The 24306-nt window shown below is 50.0% G+C and overlaps 1 protein-coding gene across 2 annotated transcripts in view; it reads right to left on the reverse strand.

Moving 5' to 3' along the window:
• SRRM4 (serine/arginine repetitive matrix 4) overlaps positions 1–24306 on the reverse strand; it is a 48501-nt gene continuing 24195 nt past the window's right edge. The window contains exons 5-12 of one of the 2 annotated variants that reach the window (XM_027696741.1): positions 23469–23495; positions 19977–20069; positions 18838–18994; positions 10193–10530; positions 8384–8596; positions 8016–8126; positions 6270–6416; positions 1–5678 (exon numbers count right to left, since the gene is read on the reverse strand). In XM_027696741.1, the coding sequence (XP_027552542.1) occupies positions 5414–5678; positions 6270–6416; positions 8016–8126; positions 8384–8596; positions 10193–10530; positions 18838–18994; positions 19977–20069; positions 23469–23495 (1351 nt within the window). In that variant the 3' untranslated portion in view covers positions 1–5413. Of the gene's footprint in view, positions 5679–6269; positions 6417–8015; positions 8127–8383; positions 8597–10192; positions 10531–18837; positions 19001–19976; positions 20070–23468; positions 23496–24306 lie in introns of both variants that reach the window. The other variant, XM_027696740.1, reaches the window with a different exon arrangement.

Raw genomic sequence — 24306 nt, forward strand, 5'->3', positions numbered from 1 at the left:
TGTGATGCAAAGGAAATACTGTCTGAACCTTTATTGGAACCTTTTTCTAACCAGGCTAACAACTCAAACACCCAGGAAGACTAAAGGATACAGAACACATGTTGATGGAGAGCAAGGGGAGCTTTACAACAAACTCAAACGAACAGATGCACCAATGTCATTTGGTGTGGAATCGACCAACAGGCGAGAAAACAGAGACACCGTTTCCCTCGCGGCTTTTCTCATGCCTTGGCTTTTGTTCTAGAGCTTCTCATTCCCTGGGTTTCGAAGGCAGAGAGCTGTCCCAGGCCTGTGAGGATCAGGGTGTTTTTCTTTAGGCAGTAGCCCAAAAGTTGGGATGCTTGACCACGATGCTGTTGCTACAACAGCAGATGTACCGGTGCTTCAGAGACCCTCCCAGTCATGTGCAAACTTCCAGGTAGCAGCAAAGTCATGACAATTATTTGTTCTCTGGTAAAGAGGTAATAAAACCCCACTGGACACTAAAGGGCAAAGTCTTCACTTAGGCACCTGAATCTGTCCTTTTCTCAGACCAATATCCCAATTGCCCCAAGGCTGAGCACCCGGCAGCTCCCAGCCAGCTCCCTGGGAACAGCCCAGCACTGCGCATGTATCAATGCCAGAGCCACATCCACACTCCACCACCACAGGCATCTCTGCCCATGGAGCACAAACACCTCCCACTCGGGGAAAGAGGACACTGGGGCAGATCGTGATTTTTAGCACATCCCATGCTCTTTCCAAAGCTGGGGCAGGATGCCTGCAGCAAGCTCTGCTTGTGTTGGAAACAACAGCAGAGACCTCCCCAGTCCTGCCCCTGGCCACCTTTCCTGAGCTCCCACCTGGGCAAAGCTACTGCTTCTGGCACAAAGCTCAGGGAAGGGGGAAAAGCAGGACATGGCACAAAGGTCTCAGGATGGGGTAGTGTGGACATCCTGCCTTCCTGGTAGAGACCACAGCCAGTCACTTCAACCCTATCCTCTTCCTCATCATTGATGCAAAGGTGACAAGTATTCCCCTCTCCCAGAGGGAAGAGGCGACCAGCAGCAGGAGATCAGAGATCTCCAGGGATCTTTGGTGATCCAAGCAGCCCTATTCCACATGGCAGAGGAAGAGGAGCAGGGTTATTCCTCCACAAGAGCTGGCCTGTCACCTCTGAATGCCCTGCACCTTTCCCAGCAGATGTGATTTGCCAACAGGAGCTGGTCCAGGGAGATGGAGAATTTTCAGCTGCCTTGCCCATCTCTATCACAATGAGGCTCTTCCCTAAATCACTGATGGTGAAGTCCAAATGAGCCCCATTTGCCTGTTTCTCTCCAACATATATGGCAACACCTCAAAGGCTCCTTCCTTCATAGACCCAACAGCATGGTCCAAATAGCTTTTTTAAATTAATGCTTAATAAATAGAAGAAATAAATATTAAATAGAGGCCAAGTCCTCTCAGCCTGTTCAATATATGTACAATGCATAGCAAAATAACAATGATTGGCTGTTGCAGACAAATTTGGTACAAATTCAGTCCCCAAAACAACAAAAACATTGAGAAAGTTGCAGTCAACATAAAGCAAAGCTCAGCTGAGTGCTGTAAGCCATGAAGAAAAGAACAAACAGAACAGTGCTTTGAAACATCCCTTATCTTTGCTTCCCAGCATTTTCCTGATGCTATGGCCAGCCTTGGACATCCCTTGTGTGTCTGACCACAGGTGAGCAGCGATTCACCAACATCAAAATGACCAAGTTGCTTTTCCAGCAGATGAACTTGCTCTTTGCAGAGAGCACCTGCAGCAATCTGAGATGTTGGATTCAGAGCAAAAATCCATAAAAGCAACAAATGAGAGAATTTAAAAAAAAAAAAAAAGCACTGGCAAAAGGCACAGAGACAGAAAAGCTCATGGGCTTCACACAAACTCACAGAAACCCCAGTTGTCCACTGACAAGGGAGGGTGATGTTCCAGGTTGTACTAAAAATCTTAAATAAGTTAAAAAATAAATACCTTGACCAAGGGAAACTCACACGTATATGCACATGTGCACATACATACGTACACACACACAGACTCGCTCCGGTCCGTCACGAGAGACTGGATTTTGCAAGGACCTTCCGCAGGGATCAGTCTCTCACAGTCTCATTTCTTTAGTTTTCCCATGGGTGGGTCACCGCGCAGGGATAAACACAGCAGGGGAGTCCTGGCGACGGCATCCTCCCAGGGAAACCAGCAGCGCCTCTGTGGAGCAGATTGGTTTCGGGTTGAGCACCGGCTGCGGAGCCAAGGGAAACAGCACAGCAGCCAACTGGCACCCGGCCGGCGCGAGCACGGCCCGGGAGAGCCTTCCCCTCGCAGCACTGCCAACACCCCGGGGCTCAGCCGGCCCGCAGACCCTCGCCATCACCTCTGGCAGCTCCTACACCCGTCTGTATGCTCACATCCATCACATTCCTGCACAAATCTAATGAGAGACTCTAGTTTTTAACATGAGAACACACAGCTCTGCCCTGCGTCCCTCTGTCTGCCCTGCTCCAGAGAGCACAAAGGGACACGTTGGCAGCAGGAGTGACTGTCACTCCTGCAGCCACCTCAGCAAGAGGGGCCAGAGCTGTAAACCTTTACATGAGACCGGCAGCATGGATACATTCAAACAAACAAACAAATCCGAAAATAACTTAATGTTCAAAAAAAAAAAAGAATAAATAAATACTGGTAACGGTGACCACTTGCATCCATTCTGACATAGAATTAAAAATAGAATAATAATAATAATAATTAATAAATAAATAAATAATTTAGGAGGTTCAATCCAATGCAAGTCTGCTTGGGAAACCCCAGGAACGTTTAGCTGCCATGGACTGTCCAGGCAGATGCAGTCCTTGAAACATGGATCAGCTGGACAGATGACCCTGTGCAACCCTCAGGGTCATCTCCTGTCCCATGGTGAGTGGATGCTGCTGATCCTGGTGTGGTGCTTCCATTGTCCGACCCCAGCCACGATGTGTGTTTGGTATTTACACCAGTTGCACAAAGCCCCTCCTCTTTTGCTTCTTAATTTTGGATCTTCTGGCTCGATGCTTCCTTGCTACAGCTGCATGTGTGCGTTACGGGGTGCCAAGGGGCGGGAGGCTGCTCCTGAAACACTGGTAAAGCTGGGATCTGAGCTCCCATCACTGCCTTCGGATCTTCCCTGGGAGCAGAAGGACAGGGTATTTCAGCATCAGACTGGGAAAGACTCTTTGGGGAAGAACTGTGAGGTTTTCAGCCCTTTTGAGAGGGAGCTCACTGCAGAAGGTGGCCAAGGGGCCACTGTCAGGGCCAGCACAGGAGGGAAGGCAGTGGCACCCCACTGCAAGAACACCCTGTCTTTGATCCCTCAACTACAGCCCTGGAGCATTTGCTCAGCCCTACAAGGAATGCTTCTCTCTCTGTCCTAGAAAGTGTCGTCCCAGGAGACAGATATGTCCCTAGCAAACCACCAACTACAACAGTGCCCACCTCTCTGCCTCAGCCATCCTCACCCTAACATTACCTACAGAGAGCAAGGCTGGGGATCAGGGTCTGGGAAAAAGGGGGACTTTGGGTGTTGAAGGCACAGGACAAGGGGAACCAGCAGTAGGAAGGAGACGGGGAAAGAGACGCCTGGCATAAAACTTCCCCTTTTACCACCCAGGTGGAATTCCAGCCCTCACTGCTGTACTTTTCAACAGGTAACAGGTTTATAGGCTTGCTGAGGCGATCATCCATCTCCACCACAACACCTTGTGGCACTTGGCTTTCTTCCACTTGCTGCTTTGGCCCTTTTCCTGCTGCCAGCGGCACTGGGGGGGCTGTAGGTAGCTCTTTAGATGGGGGAGGGTTGCATTCCTTTCTACCCCCTCTCCTCCTCCCGCAGATGGTGGCTCCACTCAGCCCTTTTCTGTGACACTTAAACAACACACCTCCTTGACTCATTAAGCCCAAACTCGTTAATAATCAGGCAGGATGGAAGGGGAGGGGATGGAAAAAGGGAGGGAGGGAAGTCCAAATTAGCGTCTCTAAGCACCCAGGTGTTGTAAGAGAAATAAACTCCTCGGCACCAGCTCAGCCTGTGCTGGGAGAAGCCTTTGTTACCCGGCAAAACACAGTAATTGCGCAGGCAGCTGGGCTGGCAGGGAGACAAAACCCCAGGGCCCAGGGAGGCCAGGCAGGCAGGGCCCTCCTGCCGCTGCCTGCGGCTCCCTGGAAAAACAGGCAATTAGTGGGGGGCCCTTCCTGTCCCCTTGCACTGCTCTGGCCTCCCGGTGACAAACTGGGCCACGAGTAAACCCTGCTGCAGCCTGGCACCAGCACTACTGTGCTGCTGGTCCTGCCTCAGGGCAGCCTGAGGGGCTCAAGGAGAAATGGTTTCCTGAAATCCTGCTTAAAACTACTGCGTGTTTCAGGAAAGGGGTTTGGGGTCCCCTGGCTCGTGCAATGCCCTTTTAACCCTGTGTGCTCTCACTGTACCCCACAACCAGGCTGTCTCCATACCTCCCTATGGTTCCACTCCAAGGGCAATGCTCCCTTTAGAAAAACCTGAACCCAAACTGCACGAGGCTTCCTCCAAGAAGGGAACCACGTGGCCCCTGTCTCTCATGCCACTGCCTGGCCCTCAGAGTGCAGCATGGCAGCAGCTCCCCTCTACCTTGTACCCCACCAGCCCCATGTCTGCTTCAGACCTCAGCAGGCCACTTGCAAGCAAGTCAGCACTGGGGGGATAAAACAACCCTGCAAAAGGTGTGGTTACTGGGTAGGAAAGGGCAGGAGAAAGAGCAAACAGCCCTTTTTGTCCCTGGGAATTACGTCAGGAGAGACTTCTAGCCTTCTATTATAGCAGGGCCTGGCTGAGTGGCAATAAATAAATATTTTCTTATGGAAAAGGCCTGTTACAGAGTGGGCAGCTACTCTGGAGGAGAGACCCAAAGGACCTGATATTTGCCTTGATGGGGACAGGTCACCCCCCTCATCTCAGAAGCTTTCCAGCAAACTCCTCCCTAACTGGGTCTCTTCCTCCAACAGAAGTTAATTTGTTGGTTCCTGGAGCTGAGTTCTTTCCTTTGGAACAGCTGGTAGTGCTTTGGAGAGCGGCAGCGATGGAGAGACGGGAGCATCAGGGAAGATGGAGCAGGTCTGTCGTGACAGACCCTCTGTAAAGCACCGACCCTTCTTCCAGCCCTGGCACAGGGAGCTGGGACTGATCCACCCACTCCATGGCAGAACGAAGGGGCTGCATCAGGCGCTCCAGGGCTCTTACTCTGAACCGGGGAAGGGGGACCCGGCACTGCCACCACATCAGTATCGGGGATGATTGCTATCGATGGCCAGGTAGGTGGGAAGGAAGCGGAGAATGCCAGGAATCTGGAGGGGCCGCCGGCACACGGTGTCAGCCACCAGCGGCACTCCCTAACGACGCAGGCTGTCGGAGCTGGCTCCTGAGTCATAGCTCCTGCTCCTGCTGCGGCTGCTCCTGGGGCCCGAACTCCGGCTGCGGCTCCTGCCCTCGGCGCTGCTGCTGCTCCAGCTTCGGCTCCGGCTCGTCCGGTAGCTGGAGTAGCTCCGGCTTCGGCTCGGGGAGCGGCTGAAGCTGCTGTACCAGGAGGAATAGCTGCTGGCACTGCTGGAGGAGGAGGGGCTGGGACGGTAGTAGGGGATGGGGCGTTTGCGGGCACTGTGGGGACAGAGAGACACGGGTTACCAGCAACACAAGGACAGATTTACTGCCAAAATCCCCAAAGAGCACTGTTTGCTCTGCACAACACTCCCAGAAATGTGACTGTGTTTGCTTAAAAGGAAAAGATCAGGTAGCTGATGGGCCTTGGGATTCAAACCACCCACACCCACAGCCCTGGGGAACATCCCAAGCATGAAATCTGAGGCAGGGCTCTGCTTGATGTTGTCCCAAAGAGCCCTGAGCATGAACGTTGGAGTCAATATTTGCCTTTCTACAGTGTGGGACATCTACCACAGGGAAGGATGAAATAAAAACCTGTGAGGAGATGCTCCTGGCACCTGAGTCCCTGCTCTGACTGCATCCTTTTTCCTTCAGCTGTTGTAAATGAGGCACCCTCCCCCTCCAATCCTCCCTCTGCCTCTAGCTAGAAATCCCCAAGCTCTGGGAGGGGTGGAAGGGCCGGCTGATCAGGCTCAGGGAAACCTGAGAAACCTCCTCTGGCAAGGGCCAGGACCCAAGGACAGCCCACATCCCTCTGGCAAGCGCCAGCTGAGCCCGTGTCCAAAGGATGGGGCAGCATCCCCTCACCTTGTGATGCGCCGAGCTTCGAGGTGGCTGGGAGAGTCCCTCCGGCGTTTCCTCAGGGGGGAGTAGGAGCGGCGCCGACGCTGCCGGTCACGCTCCCGGTGCGACTCCTTCTCACTGGAGCTGTACTTGTGCTCTCGCTCACGGTCCCTGGGGAAGGCACAGGTTGTGAACTGTCACTGCTGGGTGACAGTTTTGTGGGTGGATTTGGGAAGTGGAGGAAATGACCCATTGAGTGGAGGGCACTCATGTCCAAAAGGGACCACTCTAAGTGTTCTGGTGGCATCAGCCCTGAGCTCTCATGTAGCTGGACAGAGAGACACTCATCTAGCTGGACAGATGGACACCACTAATTGTGTCTGGGGGTTCCAGCAGTGTCTTACGGTGGCTCTGCACTGCCAAGCTAAGATGGCTTACAGGGACCCGTGTCTGTGGGTGTGCTCTGTATTTAGCTCTGTAAAATTGCTCTTGTTGGCCATGCTGCCGGAGCTGGCACTCACAGCCCTGCCAGCAGGAACAGCCCTGCCAGAAGGCCCCACGTGAGCCGAGGGCCCCGGCCCCGAATCCCTGCAGGGCTCCTCATGGCTCGCCAGAAGGAGTGCCGGTGTTGCTATGGTTTTCTCTTTTGTTAAATTCCCGTACACGTCAGTACAGGCCCTTCTGTGGAGCGTGGCTGACTTCATACACCCCGCTCAGTGCCATCTGCAAAGCAACACGTTACAGGTCAAGAGCCTGCCTGATCCTTCCGTGCAAGAAATGTTCTCCTCAGTAGCACAGGGATTGTCACAGCTTGCAAGAATCGACCTTGGGAATGTATGATTTTAAGGGTGCAAAATGTTCACAGCAGCAGTGATGATACCAGAAAAACCCGCCCAAAGGCACCCCTAGGACTGAGCTGGAGATGTGTGTTTTCTGAGGAGTGTGGAGGGAGCAGAGAGTGCCTGGACCGTGTTTCCCTCTGCAGGGCTGTGAGTGCCAGCCCAAGGGTACCTGGCATCTGCCCTGGCAACAGGGGCACTTCCCAGGGCCTGACAATCTTTGGGAGAGCCGTGACTCTGAAAAGCAGAGTGTCATTCCCTGCTGCAGTCAGATCCCTCTCTGACATGAGCTCCTCTCCTGGGTGGGCAGACCCAGACAGAGCCTCATGCTCTGCCCACCATTCACACCAGCATGACAGAGAGGGGCACTCCCTGGGTTTTCCCGTGAGGCATCTCTCACTGGGATGAGGCCGTGGCACACACCACTGAGCAGAGCTGTGCACTCCTGGCTGCACAGCTGTCCCCTGCAAGGGCTCGGAGCTGAGGGACAGCCACTTCACCTGCCACATGCTCTGACTGTGAGGTACCATGATGCTTCAAGGCGAAGGATAAAACAGGTCTCCTTCCCAGCAACCCACCCCCAAAAGTGCTTTGTGTGAAATCCTCCTGAATCAATGCCAGGCAGTCCTTGGCTCCAGAAAATCCATTTTTTCTGCAGCTCATCTCTGGGCTCTTCCCTCTGCAACAGCACCTCAGGGGCAATAAATGGTGAGAAATCTCCACTGGACTGAGGGCCAATATACTGCCATATGCCTTCCTGCATGACCCTCTGCTCCCTTTCATCACATTGCTGAGGACTAGAGCACCCAGTGAGGAAGCTGAGGGAGCAGTCTGGGGCTGGGAAGAACCAGGAGGTGTGCTGGAGTCCAACCAAGTGATGGAGGCAGTGAAAAAGCTTGAGGCAGCAGATATCACGAGTAGAGAGCTGTACCTGCTACGGCTGTAGCGGGAGTAACTGGGGCTCCGACGAGGCCTTGAACTCCTACTCCCAGGACTTTTTTTGCAGGATTTGGAGGAATAGCTGGGGGAACGTGAGGAAGACCTGGAGACAGGAAAGAAACATCAAAGACTTAAAGAGGCTGAAGGCTGAGGCTGTACGAGACTACTCCAAACCTGGGTGAGGGGGAAGAGATGTCTCATATTTCATGGGCTCATCTCAGCTCTGTGAGCCAGATCCAAGCCTTGCGGATCCCCAGGCACCCCCCAAACTCTCACACCTCCCCCTGTAAGGAGCCTGCCAGCCAGCAAGAGTTAGACATTGCCCAGGGTCACAGAGACAGCCATTTCAGCTGGCCTTACCTCTTTCCCGAAGAGCAGGACCTGCTTCGGGAGTACCTGGGAGAGGCCTTGTGGTGTGAGGAGCGGGAGCGGCTGGAGCCGGGGGAGGATCTGCCCGTGCTGGTGTAGGAGGCGCTGCGGGAGCATGGCCTGAGCGGGGAGCTGTGGGCTGGGGACGGGGGGAAGTTTCGCTTCTTCTCCTCCGAAGAACTGAGACACAAGGACAGGCACCCTCTGTGAACAAATGTTTGGACACTCCTTGAAGCTGTGGCTGCACTGGGACTGGTTCCTGGCTGAGGGGAGCACCATGCTCCAGCAAACAAATACTCCCATCCTCCCATTCCCCAACTGGGGGTAGAAAAGACCTCTTGGCTCCCCAGGCTGCTGTTGCTGGAAACCTCATGTGTGTGGGTCAGAGTCCAAGAGCTCACCCTCTGGGCTGTGCCGGGGAAGGGCTGTGGAAGAGGTCTCAGGCGGCACAAGGAGCAGCTCATCTGCCCCGTGCCCAACACACCAGAGGCATCTGGCTGGCAGAGCCTGGGTCAGACCAGTGAGCAGTGCAGGTCCTGGGCAGGGAGCGAGGTGAGAAGTGCTGGAGTGAGAGAAAGGCAGAGCATGGCAGGGCAGGGGGCTCTGCTCCAGCCTGGCTGTGGAGCAGCATGAGTGGACACTGAGCAGGCATGTCCTGTTGCCTTTGGACAGTGCTGCATGGATTCCTCCTCTTCTAGGCACAGAAGCGCCCAGGGAATTAACTGGGGTCAAGAGCCCAGCAGCCAGGCAGCCTCCCAGCAGCCAGGGCCAGCTGCAATCCCAGCTCCACCCATATGAAGGCAGAGTTATCCCGCTGGAGTCACAATGTGATAAGTACATACAGCCCTAAAATTTTACCCTCTGACCGAAAAACGAAGCTTGTTCTTCCTAACACCCATTCCCCTGGCTCCCACCCCCAGACCACATCCTGGCTCTAACTTCCAGCCTTTAGGACCCAAGGGCCTGAGCTGGAAGAGTTCCCTAACACCACTGCCTGAGCACAGCCTTGAGTACCAGCCACCAAGTTTCAGTGTCCTCATCCCCAACATCCCCTGGCAAATCTCCAGGAATGGGAGGCAGTGTTGGAGGCTGGCAGCTACTCCCCTCTCCTGAGGATGACCTGTAGCACTGGGTGGTGGTTTGACTCCTGCCCAAGCCTGGATGCCCTGTGGCCCCAGTGCTGCTGCTGTGTTATCCTGCAGCCAGCGAGGTACTCGCCCCTCCCTGTGCTCTCCACTAGCAGGAGATGCTTTCTTTTCACCCTGGACCAGTCCTGGATGAGCTGGGAAGGGGCAGGTTGGATTTGGTTCATTGGACAGGTGAAAGAACAGCCCATAATGGTTTTAGTGAAAACAAATCCCGCTTCCCTTCCCCTCAGTAGGCAGAGGGGGAGAAGTAGCGCGTCAATCCCCAGATGCCCCTTTCAGATTGTTCCCAGAAAGGCCAGTGAAACTTTTCTTTGATGTGCCATGCCCAGCTGAGCAGGAATGTGCTTTGGACACAACCTGACCCAGGCCTAAACTCTGTGTTAACCACACTAAAGCCAGAAGCACCGGCGCAAGCAAAGCCCAGGGATGTTATGGCTGGATTTTATCTTCCTCCTCAGGCTACAATACTGGTCCTTGCTGGGTTCTGGACTCCAGACTGGCAAGACCGTGGGTGTGATTGGTATCTGCCTGCCTCCAGACCACAGACACCTCCCTGCCTGCTCACCATGGCAGCTGGCGAGCGGGCAGGAGATACAGAGCAACAACGCACCAGGTATTTGGCTGCCAGCAGCAGCTACTGGTAATCACTGACCTTCGGTCTTGTCCCTGGGCATCTGGAGACAGATTTTCCAAAGCTGTTCCCTTGGTCTGGGAAAAACAACTGGTGAAGGAATTTCCTGAATCAGAGCTGTTATCGCTGTTGGCCAGTTTGGGCTTCCCGGACGAGAAGGCTTGGCCAAAGCCATCATGGACTAGACTTCTTTTCTCCTGGCTGTCCTTTGACCTGGATGAGCTCGTTTGAGTGGAGGGAGGGGAGGAAGTATCGTTTCCTGAGTCATATTCATGATACTCTCCGTTCTGGCGGGCTAGGTTGCCAGGCGGGCTGTCTGTTTTGGTAAAGAGGTCAGCAGAAGACCCTGACTGAGAGATCTGAAAGCAAAAAAGCCATTTGGCATTGTTTGAATGGTTTTTTTGGGGGGGGTTGTTTTTTTTTGTTTTACTTTGCTTTTTTTTTTTTTAAATAAACCCAGAAATTTTACCATCATGATGCACTGAAACAAAAAGAAAGGAAAGAAAAGAAACAAAGTAAGAAAGAAAGAAAGAAAAAGAAGAAAGGAGAAGAAAACAAAAGCACATATCCCTAAAAGAAATCCACAGTAAGAAGAAACTTCTTTTCCCCCTGCTATGATAATGGGAAGATTTAGAGATCATGCAAAGAGTATCAGCATGCGATTCATGTTAAACAAAAGAGTTCAACAAAGTAAGCGGGCAACCAAAGAATCAAAATAACTAACTAACTAAATAAAAAAAATATAACAGAGGACAAAGCCCTTATTTAACCTTAAAGAGGGGAGAAAAAAAAAGGGGGGTATATACATACAAAATCTACATAATCCTTGCAAAGAAAAAAGAAATAAAATCTTAAATGAGTGAAATTTTTAAGCTTCCTTAATAAAGCGGCTGAACGAATGTCACTAAAATAAGCAACAAAAATCCAAATCAAATCAAATTAAGGGCTTCTGCACAAAGTAAAAACTGGCAAATAAACAAGCTTATCACTTGGAAATAAAAAAGGAAAAAAAAAAAGAAAAAAAAAGAAAAAAGAGGGTGAGGGAAAAAAAGAAAAATCCCTTTGGAAATAAAAGGTAGACAGATACTTGTTTGTGTGCTTTTTTTACCCCCTGAAGAAGATATAGCTAATGCGCTCAAGTGACCTCTAATAAATTCCCTGGTGTCTTGCGGATAGCATCCACTTACCCATCAAGAACTCCTCCTTTAGTAGGTAAGGTGTAAGAAAAAAGGAAGAGCGGGCAACATAAGTCCATCATTAGAGTCTCAAATTACATGAAAAAAACATAAACCCTCTCTTCAATCCACACTGCCAACTGTTTGCTGCCTCCTCTACACAAATGTCACGACTGCTTTTTGTCTGCTCGCTTGTCTCCCTTATTATTAATTTTTGTTTCCTTCTGCTTTAAATTAGTCTGCCCAGCCCGTTCCTGGAGGCTGATGGCTTGTGATGAAAAGTCGCAGCTTGCACTAAATCCCCTTGGGTTTTATGGAAGTGGCAAAGGGAAATCAAGTGAGGGAAGAAGGAAAAAAATAAAGGAGGAAAACCCTGCTCCTGGCCAGTCTCTGCGTGGGGGTCCAGCCATACCCTGGCTGGGTTTTGGTGGGTTGCTGAACAGAACAGGGCAGGCAAGGACCTCCCTGGGGAAGGCTGTTTTCTGGAACCCTGAGCATCACCAAGGGGATTTACATCATTTCAGTATTTTATAGTTCAGTCTTAACTCCACTAGCCTTTACCTAAGCTGGTCCAGGGATGTACCAGCACTGGAGTGGGGCTATGTTAGTGCCAACACCTGCCCTTGCAGTGGGGTGACAGTTAGGGCCAAACACAGACCTTGCACATCTGCATTCTCATGTGGCCTCCTCCTCTTTCACTCAGAGACTCTGCTCTCCTCATTCCCACCCATGAGGTTTGGTCCAGGGTCCACACAGGTTTAGTGCTCCCCACTCATGATAGTCCTCCAACATGTTCCCAGCAAGCTATGCTCCCTCAAACACCTCATGCCACACTCTGGGGCACACAATACCCCCCTCTATGCCCTGCTGTCCACACTGGGGACCTGGGTCATGCCCTCACCAATCTGAAGTGTTCTGAGCCAAGAAAACCACACTGCAATGTTGGTAATATCTAAGGGAGCAGAGGAGACCTGGATCAGCTATCACACAGCAGGGACAGAGCCAGTCTCTTTGGAGAGGTTAGCCTTGGACACTCTGGCTTTCTCACCCTCAGGGGGGCTGCAGACACTCAGCCTGTGTCATGTTTTACATGGAGCTCCTTCATCCCATCAGATGGTACCTGCACATCCACCCTCCTGCCTGTGTCCCTGGGAAGAGCTGCCCTCAACCTACTTCAAGAGGTGCTAACTGGGACAGGGACAGCTGACTCGGACACAGGTGCTGAACCAGAGCAGAGCTACCAACACACACACTGGGTCTCAGCATGGCCTGTGGAATGGTGGCTTCCTACAACAACCTCATGCTCTGAAAACACGTGGAGCTGGAATATCTCCAAGTACTTCCTGTGTTGCCAGGGAGAGAGACATTACTACTAGGATAAGAGACAAAAATTAATTCATCCCAGCAACTGGAGCTGGGGACTCCCCCATTCCACACTAACTTCTAAGTTATGCTCAGTCCCAACTCTGAGGCATCAGGAACCCCAGCAGCACACATGGGAAATGAAGTGATCCTTCTTCACTAGCCAGCTTGTATCTTCAACACAGAAACATCTCCCAGTTGTTCCCAACCAAGAAGAGACACACATTACAAGTCCTCATTTCAGCATCTGGTACTGCTTCTTGCTTCTTTCTCAGCTCTAGCACTTCTCTACCAGTCCTTACAGCTCCAGCAGAAATTGGAATGTCAAAGGAGCATAGGAAAGCCAGGTACCCAGCTCTGCTTTTCACCAACTCTTTCTGAAACCCTAATGTCACATCCAGAGCCCAAAGAGATCTGGTCCACTGCACTCTCCCCAGGCACACCCCAGAAGATACAGAACTGTGCTTTCAAACATGGCAAACATATTTTTTTAAAAGATGGGTTATGGTTTGTATTAGAGCGAACCCTAACCCAGAGATAAGCAGCTTTTTCATCACCTTCCATTTACAGGCAGAAAACCACCATGTGAGGTACTCCCCAGATGCAGCAGTAGGAAAAGCCTGGAGCGGGCACAGGGCTGTTCCAAGGGACACTGACCCCAGCATCACATGCACAAACACCTTCCTTTTGTTCCCTCCCAGTCTAAACCAAAAGGCCATTATTTCAGCCAAGAATTACAGCAGTTTCTTGGCATTTCTAAAATAGATTTTCAGACTGACTCTGTGACCTGGGATCCTTGGTTGAAGTCTACCTTCAAAAGCAGCAACTGTTGTCAGCACACCACAAAATCTGTCAAATGACTGGGGGCATCAACAAGCTTCTCTGTAGCTCAACATCTGTGGCAGCAACACTCCAGGAAGAGGCAACATGAGAATATGAGTGAAATATGCAGTTCTCACATATTTCCACATATCACACATATCCATATCTCACAAGTAATCTGTGTGACAGCTGGAGGGTCTGGATGGGGCAGGGGGGGCACCAGGGGGGACACAGCAGCCTCCCAGCCTCACCACCTTGGGGTACCAGGCTGCAGCCAGTAGCTTTCTGCAGGCTCTAAGGGAAATGCTGTCCTGCAGTAAGAGCCAGGACAAGTCTCAGGTGCTCGACTTGCCTGCCTGCTCAGACCAGTTCCCCACAGTCCCCATCTGATGACCTCGGCTTTGCTTCTGGTCCCGTTTTACTGCTTCTGAAAGTCATGCCTGCCACCCAGGATGGAAACAGAATGCTACATCTGAAAACACTGCACAAAGCTCTTGAATCACACTGTTGATTCACACTGTTCTGTGTGATTCTGAATTCTAATGGCTTTTTATTTTTCTAGGGTGTCTTAGAAGATTCTGCTCTTTCACAAATCTAATTCTCTCTATGTGAACATTTGGATTTTCACTCCTCTTCTCTAATAGGTAATTAAGTAATCTCATGAACTTTGCTTTCTCCAGCTTTCAGCAGGGAACCTACCACTGCCCTCAAGGGAACCCAAGATATGTCTTTATTGGATTTTTCTGTTTCAAATCATGATTTAATCAAGATGAAGGGGGAGAGAAATGAGGCCCTCACTCATATTCCAGACTGTAATTTTGAGTGCAGTCCCAGAGCAAGAGGCAGCAAGATCTAATAGGTTACAAAAATACAATCACTGCTCGTCTTCCAATTAAAGTGAACAACTCCATTTACTGTGCCACAGACAGGCCCAGGGTGAGAGATGACTACACATTTTCTCAGCCCTACAGGGACTGAGACCTGTCAGTGCCCAGCGTGGCACAGCCTCACTTAGAGCTGGAGGATTTCTTACTTGGGCCTTTTTTCTCTTTGTTTTGCAACTCACTTCAAAGCAGAGTTAATTTCTTTTTCAGAGGAGCATAATGTCTCCCTTTCTCTCCTTTTCTGGGCATTGTATTAATGAAAGGAATAAAACACTTGTGTCCATGACCCTGGTGAGCCCTGCTCTCGGCGAGGGCCCGGCAAACATCTGCCAGGAGCCGCCGGCACAGGGAGCAGCACCTGCTGAGGGGCTGCTTGAGGGGGATTGAGGCTCTGGGCTGGGCCTGGGGTACCTCCACCTGCCAGGGCAGGGGGCTGGGGGAGGCTTTCACCTGGGGAAACGGGCTCACCTCTGCTGATAACCTACCCCAGCTGAAAAGCCAACTTCTTACTGAGTATAAAAACCAGAAATACTGTAGGAATTCAATATAACCCCTTTCTGCACAATTATGAATCTCTGACTCGAGGAATATTGAGTGGGAAAATACCCTTTTTTTTTTGGCTAGATGGAGAGTTCAAGGTGAGGCCTTCTCTACCACAGGGGCTAAGCTGAGTCCCAGAGCATGGAGGCAATGACAGGACTACCCCTGCAAGCTCTGAACTTGGGATATTTGGGCTGGATGGCAACACTGCTGAGAGCCTGGCTCACTGATACACTGCTGGGGGTAAACTCCAGAAAATGCCAAGCAAAAGTTTGTTCCTTTTCAAGGACCTTTTCTGCCTGCTGGGGTGCAGCCAGTGTTGTGTGACACAGGCCAGGGTGTCCCCACTTCACCTTGGGCCAGGCTGGCATTACTTTGGAGCAAAGGTTTTCCTTCCCCCACCTTTTTTTGGTACCTGATATATGCTCACCCCTTCAATGGCTACAGGCATCTGTCCTTCCTCCCAGCTGCTGGTCCAGCAATGAGCTGTGGATTTGCCAGACAATAGCCGGGGGTAACCTCAGTCCCTTGGCTGAGAGTGGAGAACAGGACAAGAAAAAAGAGAACAACTTCCATATTTATGGAAGGTTTTGCCTTTCTGCTCTTCGAGGGCCCTCTTTGTTGTCAAAAATATGCTGCCTAACATTCAAAAAAATAGCTTTTCTTATGTAAACCAAAACCCAGGCTAGAAAAGAGAGAGCAGCAGCAAGCCAACATGCAGGTCTGCCATAAGGTTGCCTGAGCCCTCCAGCACAGGTTATCCCACTCCCTGCACAGCATTTCCCTTCTACTTCCCTGCAGACATGAGCACAAAGACAAACAGCATCATTTGGACCAGCCATACCCCACTGAGCCTCACTGGAAATCTGGCTCAAGCCTCTGTTAATTTGTGGCATCACAAATGAGTTACAGTGGAAGTAAAGGAGCTGGCAAGGAAAGTGTATGCATTGTGCAGTTATCTTCATCAGGAACAACAAAGGCAATTAGATCCATGCCCTGCAGGTATTTATATTGCACTGCCAGCTGAAAGCACAGTGGCATGTCCTACATCTGTGTCGGTGTGGAATGAAGTGTCTGCAGCAGGTTAGGGGCATTCTGTACAGAAATAAATGCTGCACATTCCCCACAGCTCCTCTGCATGCTGAGGCACAGACCCACAAGCCTGTGCTCAGTAGGTGGCTACTGCAGCTGCAGGGGATTAAAGGAGAAAGAGAGGGAGAAGCTTGGAAATTCACTGCCAAAAGGAAAAGTAGCGAGGAACTTCGGGGTATTTCTGCATGTGTACATGCATGTGTGTGTGCATCAACTTATGCATAAAGGGGGAAAGAAGCTGCAAGGTAGGTGCATGGGCAGGGCATTATTTTGTGTGCTTTATCCCTCATCAATTCCAAGTAGACCTAGGTAGAAACTGTGGCTGTTTTGTTACAAAGGAAGACAAATGGTGCAGGGAGAATGCAGAATTTAGAACTAAGCACATCAAATTTTCAGAAGAAAAACAACGTTTTGAAAAGCAAACCCTTTGTTTTGGAAGTGCTATAGCAGTACCTCATGGGAGTTTGTGTATTGTCTCTCTGGGTCTTTTCTGTATGTTGAGATCCTCCCTGAACAATCCCTTTCCTTTGGAGATATGACACTGCATCTCCCTGGGTAAGGATGGTTTGATTTGGAAGCCCAGGCCAAATGGAAGGCTGGGGAATGGGACAAACCAACCCTCATAGAGGACTGAAACATGGCATTTTTGAATACCAGTTCTGGCTTTTTTTTTTTTTTCACAAAATCCTTTATTTTCCAGTAATTTATTTTTGATATGTGATCAGCATTTTCTGTGAGAGCACAGTTTCATTCGAGAACACATCAAGGCTGCTCACAAAGTGGAGTCTGACAGAACTAAGCTTATTAATAGAGCAATTTAACTCACAAAAAAGAGAGGCATCAAAGGGTTGTGTATAGTCATTAATAAATGAGACTTAAGGTCTCCATTTTTCCCTTGCCAGTTTTGAGTACATGATATTTAATGATCTTATTCAGAAAAATTTCAGGGGCAGCTCTTAACTTGTTCAATTTAAACAACTGCTTAAATATGCTCTTGAATGCTGTCCCAGGAGACTGTATTTCTTTTGGGGACAGAAGGAGAAGAGTGGCTTGCATCAGTGATGATGTCTTTTAGTCACTGAAATATTTGCCTGTGTTATTAACCCTCACTAGAAAGAATACAGGAGGGTCCTGATGACTTTTACTTTGCATCCACTCCCTGCATCTGGAACTGTCAAGCTCTGATTTTTCCTGCCCTGCAGCTTGTGTGCTCATTTACCTCAAGTGAAAATAGGGGAAAGGGGAGTGCAGCATGCTTGAGTTTAGCTCATTTTAAAGCTTTTAAAATTTTAAATTAGAGTTTACTCTTTCTCAGGAAACAGAACAGCTGGCAGTTGGCCTCACAGGACTCAGGGAGCCTGGCTTCAGAGAGAGGAAACCTAGTACTAATTAAAAACCAGGCTTAGGCTCAAAAGCGTTTATGTAAAATACGCAGTTTGTACCAAACAACACCCTGGTGACACGATGCAGTCTTTGGCTGGTTGGTTGCTGGGAGGAGCTCTTAAACTCATTCCTACCTTCTCAAGCTGGCAGAGGGCAACACCCCCAACTCATGGCATACTTTGTTTTTCCTGCACACACACATCAACGTGTGGTGTGCGGGTTCTGCTCTCCACGCTGCCTTATAAGGCTTTCCAAGCAGTGACTCACATGGCCCCACACGCTCAGGAGCCGTCTATAACGAGAGCAAATAGGCACGTCTATAATGCTGAGAGACAGCTTGTGCCTGTCTGTGCCCACGTACAATCCCTGGGTATTTTGATGGGCACACTGTCTGTGTGGGTAGAGTCTCTCCTCCTGCTGGCACTATTTCTCTCATATCTGATGTAGCTCCTGCGTGTGGCTGAGCTATTTCCAACTGATGACTGGGCCTGAAGGAGAAAAACACTTCGGGGCTTGGAGGACTCTGTACTCAAAACACCTCTAGCATTACACATCCACACATGTGAGTACAAGATTCGGCACTACCTCCGGTCCTATGTAGCAATTTATCTCTCCAGAATGCCTATCTGATGCTAACACCACAGTCAAAGAGCATCACACCTCTGCTTTGCTGCTGCCAGGAACAAATGGGAAACATGTCACGGAAAAGGAAGACTGATATCAATCTGTATCTAATATTTCCCTCCACCTCTTGCTCCCTCAATTCATGTATTATATCATCCCTTTCCATGTATATGGAAAAATATCCCAAGGCACTGATTCTGATTTTACCCTCAGCTGCACATGCAGTTCCCATTAGCATCAATGAGGGCTACTCATAAGTTCTGAATTTGGCCCCTGGGCTTGTCAGTCCAGAGCAACAGTGATCCTAGAAGGATCCTGATAGTCAGAAAACATCCCCTGCCAATAATCAGCAACTCATTAAATGTAAATGTTCCTTTTATATATGTTTGATACCCTTTATTACCCTGAAGGACTAAACTTTTGGATGTGAAGACCAGTGAATTAAGTCCACATCCAGCTGAGCAAAGGCTGCATAACAAACACTTTCCTGTAAAATATCCTTGCTGGAGGCCACCTTTTTTTTCTTGTTAAATGTCCTTAATTCATTATTCATAGGCTAAAGCCCTTGTAAGTTTTTCCCCTCTCCAGCCCCACCCTTGGTGTGAAAGTGCTGAAGGAAGGAATGACTTTACATACATTGGAGAACAGCACCATGAATTAATAATACAGTTTAACCAAGTTTGTCTAACATCACTATAATTGAGTTATAAAAATTTCATATCCGAGTTCTTGCCCAGATTTCTCTGGCTAGTTCAAGCAAAGAAGGACAGTGTATAATACTTACTACTTCCTTAGGAGACAGGAAGCTGTAGAGTGGGAGGGTTTGGCTGGCTTTTTGACTGGCCTGAACCTCTGCAGAGGAGCTTCTCTTTGCAGTGATCTTTGAATGGTGCCAGGAGTGTCTTCGCCGTATTTTACGCCCTTCCTCCCGAGACCTGGCTCTGTGCCTCCAGAAGACATGAAGAACCAAAATGTTATTCCTTAGTATTGCAGTAGTGCCCGTTACCAGCTCCATACAAACCCTTGGCAGCTCTGTGCCAGGACACTGTGTGTGGGGAAATGTCTCCCACATGATTGCTCTGCAGAGTCATAATGGGAAGAAAGGGGTGTTTTGCTTTTCTATCTTAAAAGAAAAATAATAATTTTGCATCCAGGCTTTGGACCTTAACTTCAGAGTTCAGCTCCAGCTCATGATTTTATGGTGGCTCAAGGCAAGCCATACCTTTATGCAGCCTAGAATGTTCCTATGGTGATACACCTCCAAGAGAAGACACTCTGCTCTTGAGTGAGCACCCCTCCAATTCCTGATTGCATTCCTCCCCCCACTGATCATCAGCTTTTCATAAGAAAATTCACAGCACTTAGAAGGAGTGAAGTGGGAGAGTGGGGGTGGGTTCAAGTGCTTTCAGAGAACATGAAGCATGAACTCATGATGTGTTTAAACCACTTGCTGTTGCAGTGATGCCGGGTCTAACACCAGCATCCACTTAGCGGGCCCCAGGTCCTGTCATCCACAGGACAGAGATTTTAATCAGGTCAAAGACAGTGGCTATAGATTGCCATGGGCAAATATATTTCCATTTCTAAGACCATGTTTAATGGCTTCCTGGAACATCAGCAGGACAGAGCCCTTGGGCTGGGGAAGGGACACTAGGCTGGAATCAGCTGTCAAGGGCTGATCATCAGCCATGGGGATTAGAAGTGACTGTCAGACCAAAAAGCTGCAGCCACTGCTCCCCGAAGCAAAATCCTCCTGTGGCAGAGACCACGAGCATCTCAGCCCCCAGCACGTGACACTGCTGTTACCAGAATGGGACGTGGCTCTGCACAGAGAGCCCGTGGCTCAGGCAGGCCATGGCAATCGTGTCCTTGAGCCCACAGGGAAGCGTTGGGGACACTGAGCTCAGGGAGCGGTGACGTTACCTGCTCCGGCAGCTGGGGGAGTGGGAGTCGGAGCTCTCCGAGCGGGAGTGGCAGCGGCGGTGGCGGTGGGATTTCCGGGAGCGCCCACGAGAGCTTTGAGGAGCAGAAAGGAAAACCAGCATTAGGCCAACAGATGGGGGGATGCAAGAGCCAGCAGCTGGAGGCTGAAGTCAATAACATTCCAACCAGAACGGAGATCTGAGTTTTAAACCAGAGATTGATGTATGAAACACTGTACAGAACATCAAGGCATGAAATTCTCCGTCCTTTCATTGCTACACCGACATTAAGGCCAGCCATCTTCCCAAGGTCTGTGCTAGCATTTTACACACAAGCTGTTAGGTTGGCTCTGTAGCCTGCTGGGGAAAGATTTGTGGACAAGCATGCAGGAGTGCAGCAGCCAGCACCAACCCTTTCTGCTTTCAAGACTTTAAAGAACTATGTGCTCGCCTTTCATCCTGCAAACTACCCTAAAACAGCCAGGCAGCAGCCCAAGACCTTCCCATTGCTGAGCCTTGCAGGGAGCACCATCCCTCCGGGCAACCCATCACAAACCTCCAACCCTCTCCGTAGTGCTGGTTCCTTGTTAAAGAGCAATGCAGAAGGACAAGCTCCAAGTGAAACAGTACACTCGGGAACAGCCCAGCCTTCCCCACCCTCTCCAGGTGGGAGCATCTGGCCAGTCCTGTGGGCAACTCTCATGGCTGCTACACAAAGTACAGCTTCCCTAACTGCAGCCTGCCCTGTGCATGGCTCCTGCTGGAGGGGCAGGACTATTTACCTGGCTTCTGCCAGGGGCACAGTCACTGCTGCTTGCTTTTGTGACAGGGCCTGAGGACAGTCCCCAGCAAACCATGCACAGGGACACAGGTCCAGTGCCCTTCTGTGCTTCCCTTTGCACCATCCAGGCTGTTTCTCATGGATTGCCTGGCCCTGTCACTGAAGGGCTGTTCTTGCCTGCGCCAACACCCGAAGTCCTGCATGCAGAGAGCAGGGTGACATCGGTGACAGGCTACCTGCCACCTTCTGTGCCCATTCCCTCTCACCAGTGCCCACCACAGCATTTATTTTAGACCTGGCAGCACATCCATCTGCTCAGGCTGGCATGGCTGTGCCAGCAGGCAAAGCTAATGGTGGGTTAGCTGGTGGGAACAACCTGGCTTCGTGGCCACACCATACAGTCACTGACAGCATGAATATGGCCTGCTTGGACAGCATTTAGCAACCTGCCGGTATAAAACCCCAGCAAATAATTACTTGAGAACAGCACCTCCTTTAAGATGAAAGGACAACCCCCAGAGCAATTCCTTCAACTCCACTTGGCTGTTTCTTTTGATGCTTTTCACACCCAGCATTTTTAAAAACTCCACGTTTTGGGATCCGCCTTCCTTATTTCCATACAGCTGAAATCAGCAACACTGAACATCTCTCCCTCATATGGTGGATCTGTGTGAAAATCCTCATGTTTGCTCTTGACCCTCTGCATCAGTCCCTCCACTGTGTTTTCCCTCCCTTCAGGAGGAAAAACTGGCCCTGTGTGATTTAGATAACCAGTTGCTTGATGCAAAGATAAGCCAAAGCAACGTGATTATGCAAAAATCCTGATCTGAGGTGGCTCGTGGGATCCATCTGATCCACGCCTGGGAGCAATAAGGTTTGCAGAAATCAGGAGTGGCTCAGCTCTGATTTGTGAGCGGAAAATGAGGCTGAAAGGCCTTGTCTGGTTTATCCCCAAAGAGCAATTCCAGCAGCTCCCATTCCCTGAGGTCAGGACACAGCAGCAGGACCTGGATCTTTGCTTTAACCACACTGGTAGGGTACTGCCATGTAAGGCTGGGGAGATGCCTGCTTTTGCAAATAACTTAGGAAGCCTCCCTTTTACCACTGTGATTTTTAGGTGCAGGGCAGCCCAGTTTGAGGAAAAAAAACGGTGTCTGTGCCACTGAACACACAGAAATCATAGAAGAAAGGAGACAGGCTTTCTGCATGCAATAGAAATGGCCTGCTCAGGCAGTATCCCAAGTCCCAGCAAAGCCAGTCAGGGGATCAGTTCCCAAGGTGAAGCCTCAGAACTGTTTCCTTGCTCTGAAAGCAGGTGAGAAGCCAGAAGCTGCAAATGCCAGGAGAAGACAAAAAAGGAAGTTAAAAACAGAGGCAGCTTACAACCCTTCTTTCCAGCCCTGAGGAACCCCATTTTGTACCATACCCCTTGGTTATCTGCCCCATAGGACTGTGCTCTGCTAACACTCCAGGGCTGATGGGAACCTCAACACCAGATTTTTGCAACCTCCATCACCTTCAAACAAATCCTTTCTCTTCCCTAGGCCCCATTCAAATATTTGGCTGTACTTTATATCATGAGTAGCCTCTACTGTGACATCCAAGAGCAGCAAACCAGGAGGAGCCAGGGCCCTTCCCACTAAGAGCGTGCCAGCCTGTCCCTTCAGCAGATTGGAGTTCATCCTCTCATGCTGCTCCCACCAGAAAAGCCGGAGTCTCTGCTCCAGACTGGATGAACAAGACCCTTCACATCCTTGCGAGACACAGAGAAAGTACTGAATGAGGGATCAGAAAAGAAAGGGAGAGGAAAGATCTCCAGCCTCTACAAACTCTTTTTCATTCCAGCAAGACCAGAATTGCTGGTTTTAGCTGCAAAATAATCCTGAGAGTCACTTAGGGCTGTGCAGCAGGTGTTAGCTCCAGGGGCCCCACCACATCAAGCACTTCCTAGCCCCACACTGTGCAGGCAGGGCAGGGAACTCCATGAATCACTACTTACTGTTTTTTGTGTTTTCTTTCTTCCTTTCTCTTACTTTTGGGGCTTGAGGAACTAAATAAGAAATGGCTAATTAATTCGGAGATTTCTGTTCCGATAAAAAGCTGCACAATCACACATCAATGTTACAGCCAGATTGCCCAAGAGCATGCAGTAAAAATGAAAGGGTTTCATGATTCTGCCACAGCACAGGGGGTCTGAGTGCCTGCTGACAAATCTGCCTCGTGGGCTTGGCCAAAACCCTTAAAGGGATCAGCCAACTTGATGACTTTGCCTTTTTACACAGAAAAGATGAAAACTTCTTGATACTGTACACACACGTACTGGAATCAGGAGAGTTCTTCCAGTACACACCTGGGAAGCCACTGACTCTGAATGTTTCAAAGATGGTCACTGTTTGCAAATGAAACCGTAAGAGAAATGAAGGTTCAGGTGCAGGATGGATGAGGTTGCCAGAGGTAACACCAAGAGGTTACACCAGTTATGTACTTGATTGTACAGGCTGGGCTGGGGGCCCAATTCCTGTGAGGTCTGAGGAACACATAAGGCTGAATAGGGAGAGGGTAGCCCCAGACCCAAGGGAAGGGGGGAAGCCAAGGGGATTCCACAAGGAGACACAGAAGAAGTGTCTTCTGCCCCACTCAGTGAACATCAACCTTGAAGAGACCATTAAACTTGTATTTCTAAGGGACCACCCACACTTGCTCAACTCTTACCTGTGCCTTCTCTTCTTTGAAGATAACCTGCAAGACACAAATATGTACATTGAATACAGCGCCTCACAAAATTGTAAATTTGAATCAGAGACAATGTGTTTAGGCCCAGACTGAGCACTGAGAGAGGACCTCATGCATCATCTGGGCAGAATGGCCCCAGCTCTCCCTTAGCAGCTGAGAAATGGTGTGGTAGAAGTGACTGGCACACTCCGCAAGTAATTGAGAATGTGATCCTCAGGTTAACAAGCCTTCAGAGAGATCAAATACATCCCCTATCTCTGGTGGGTCCCTTTTCTCTGCTACTGCCTCGCGGTTGTGCACGTTGAGGTGGCCAGTGTGAGTCCTTCCCCTGGTTTTCTGTATGAAGGACCAAATAGCAAAGGAAAAATCCTTCCCGTGTGACTCCAGAGCAGTCTCACAGCCAAACCGCTGTCATTACTCTGTCTTCACTCCTGAAGCATCCCTGGGATGACACAGGAGACACTTTTCTCATATAGAGCACCCTGAGAGCATGGAGGACACTTCCATGCAGCAAGGCCTGGCCCCACTGCACAGCACAGCCCACTGTCTCATCTCACCTTGGAGCACAACATCCTGCCTGAAGTCCTGCCTAAAGGGGCTGTGAGATTGCCTCTGGCAAAGTCAGTCAGGATCCATAGCTGAAGTGCTACCAGGTGTCTGGAAACAACCTCCATTGGTCACTAATCCTGAATGGTTTATCATACTGCCTTTCAGGACCAGCTACAGCTTATTCTTGGCTTGCAGGGGCATAAATGGGTACTAAGGGTTCAAAGCCAAAGAGTCTCTGACCAAGGACTTCCATCATGAGATGGCATTT

Source organism: Neopelma chrysocephalum, unplaced genomic scaffold (genome assembly GCF_003984885.1).
Source record: "Neopelma chrysocephalum unplaced genomic scaffold, ASM398488v2 Primary Assembly neopelma1_116, whole genome shotgun sequence".
Classification (NCBI taxonomy): Eukaryota; Metazoa; Chordata; class Aves; order Passeriformes; family Pipridae; genus Neopelma; species Neopelma chrysocephalum.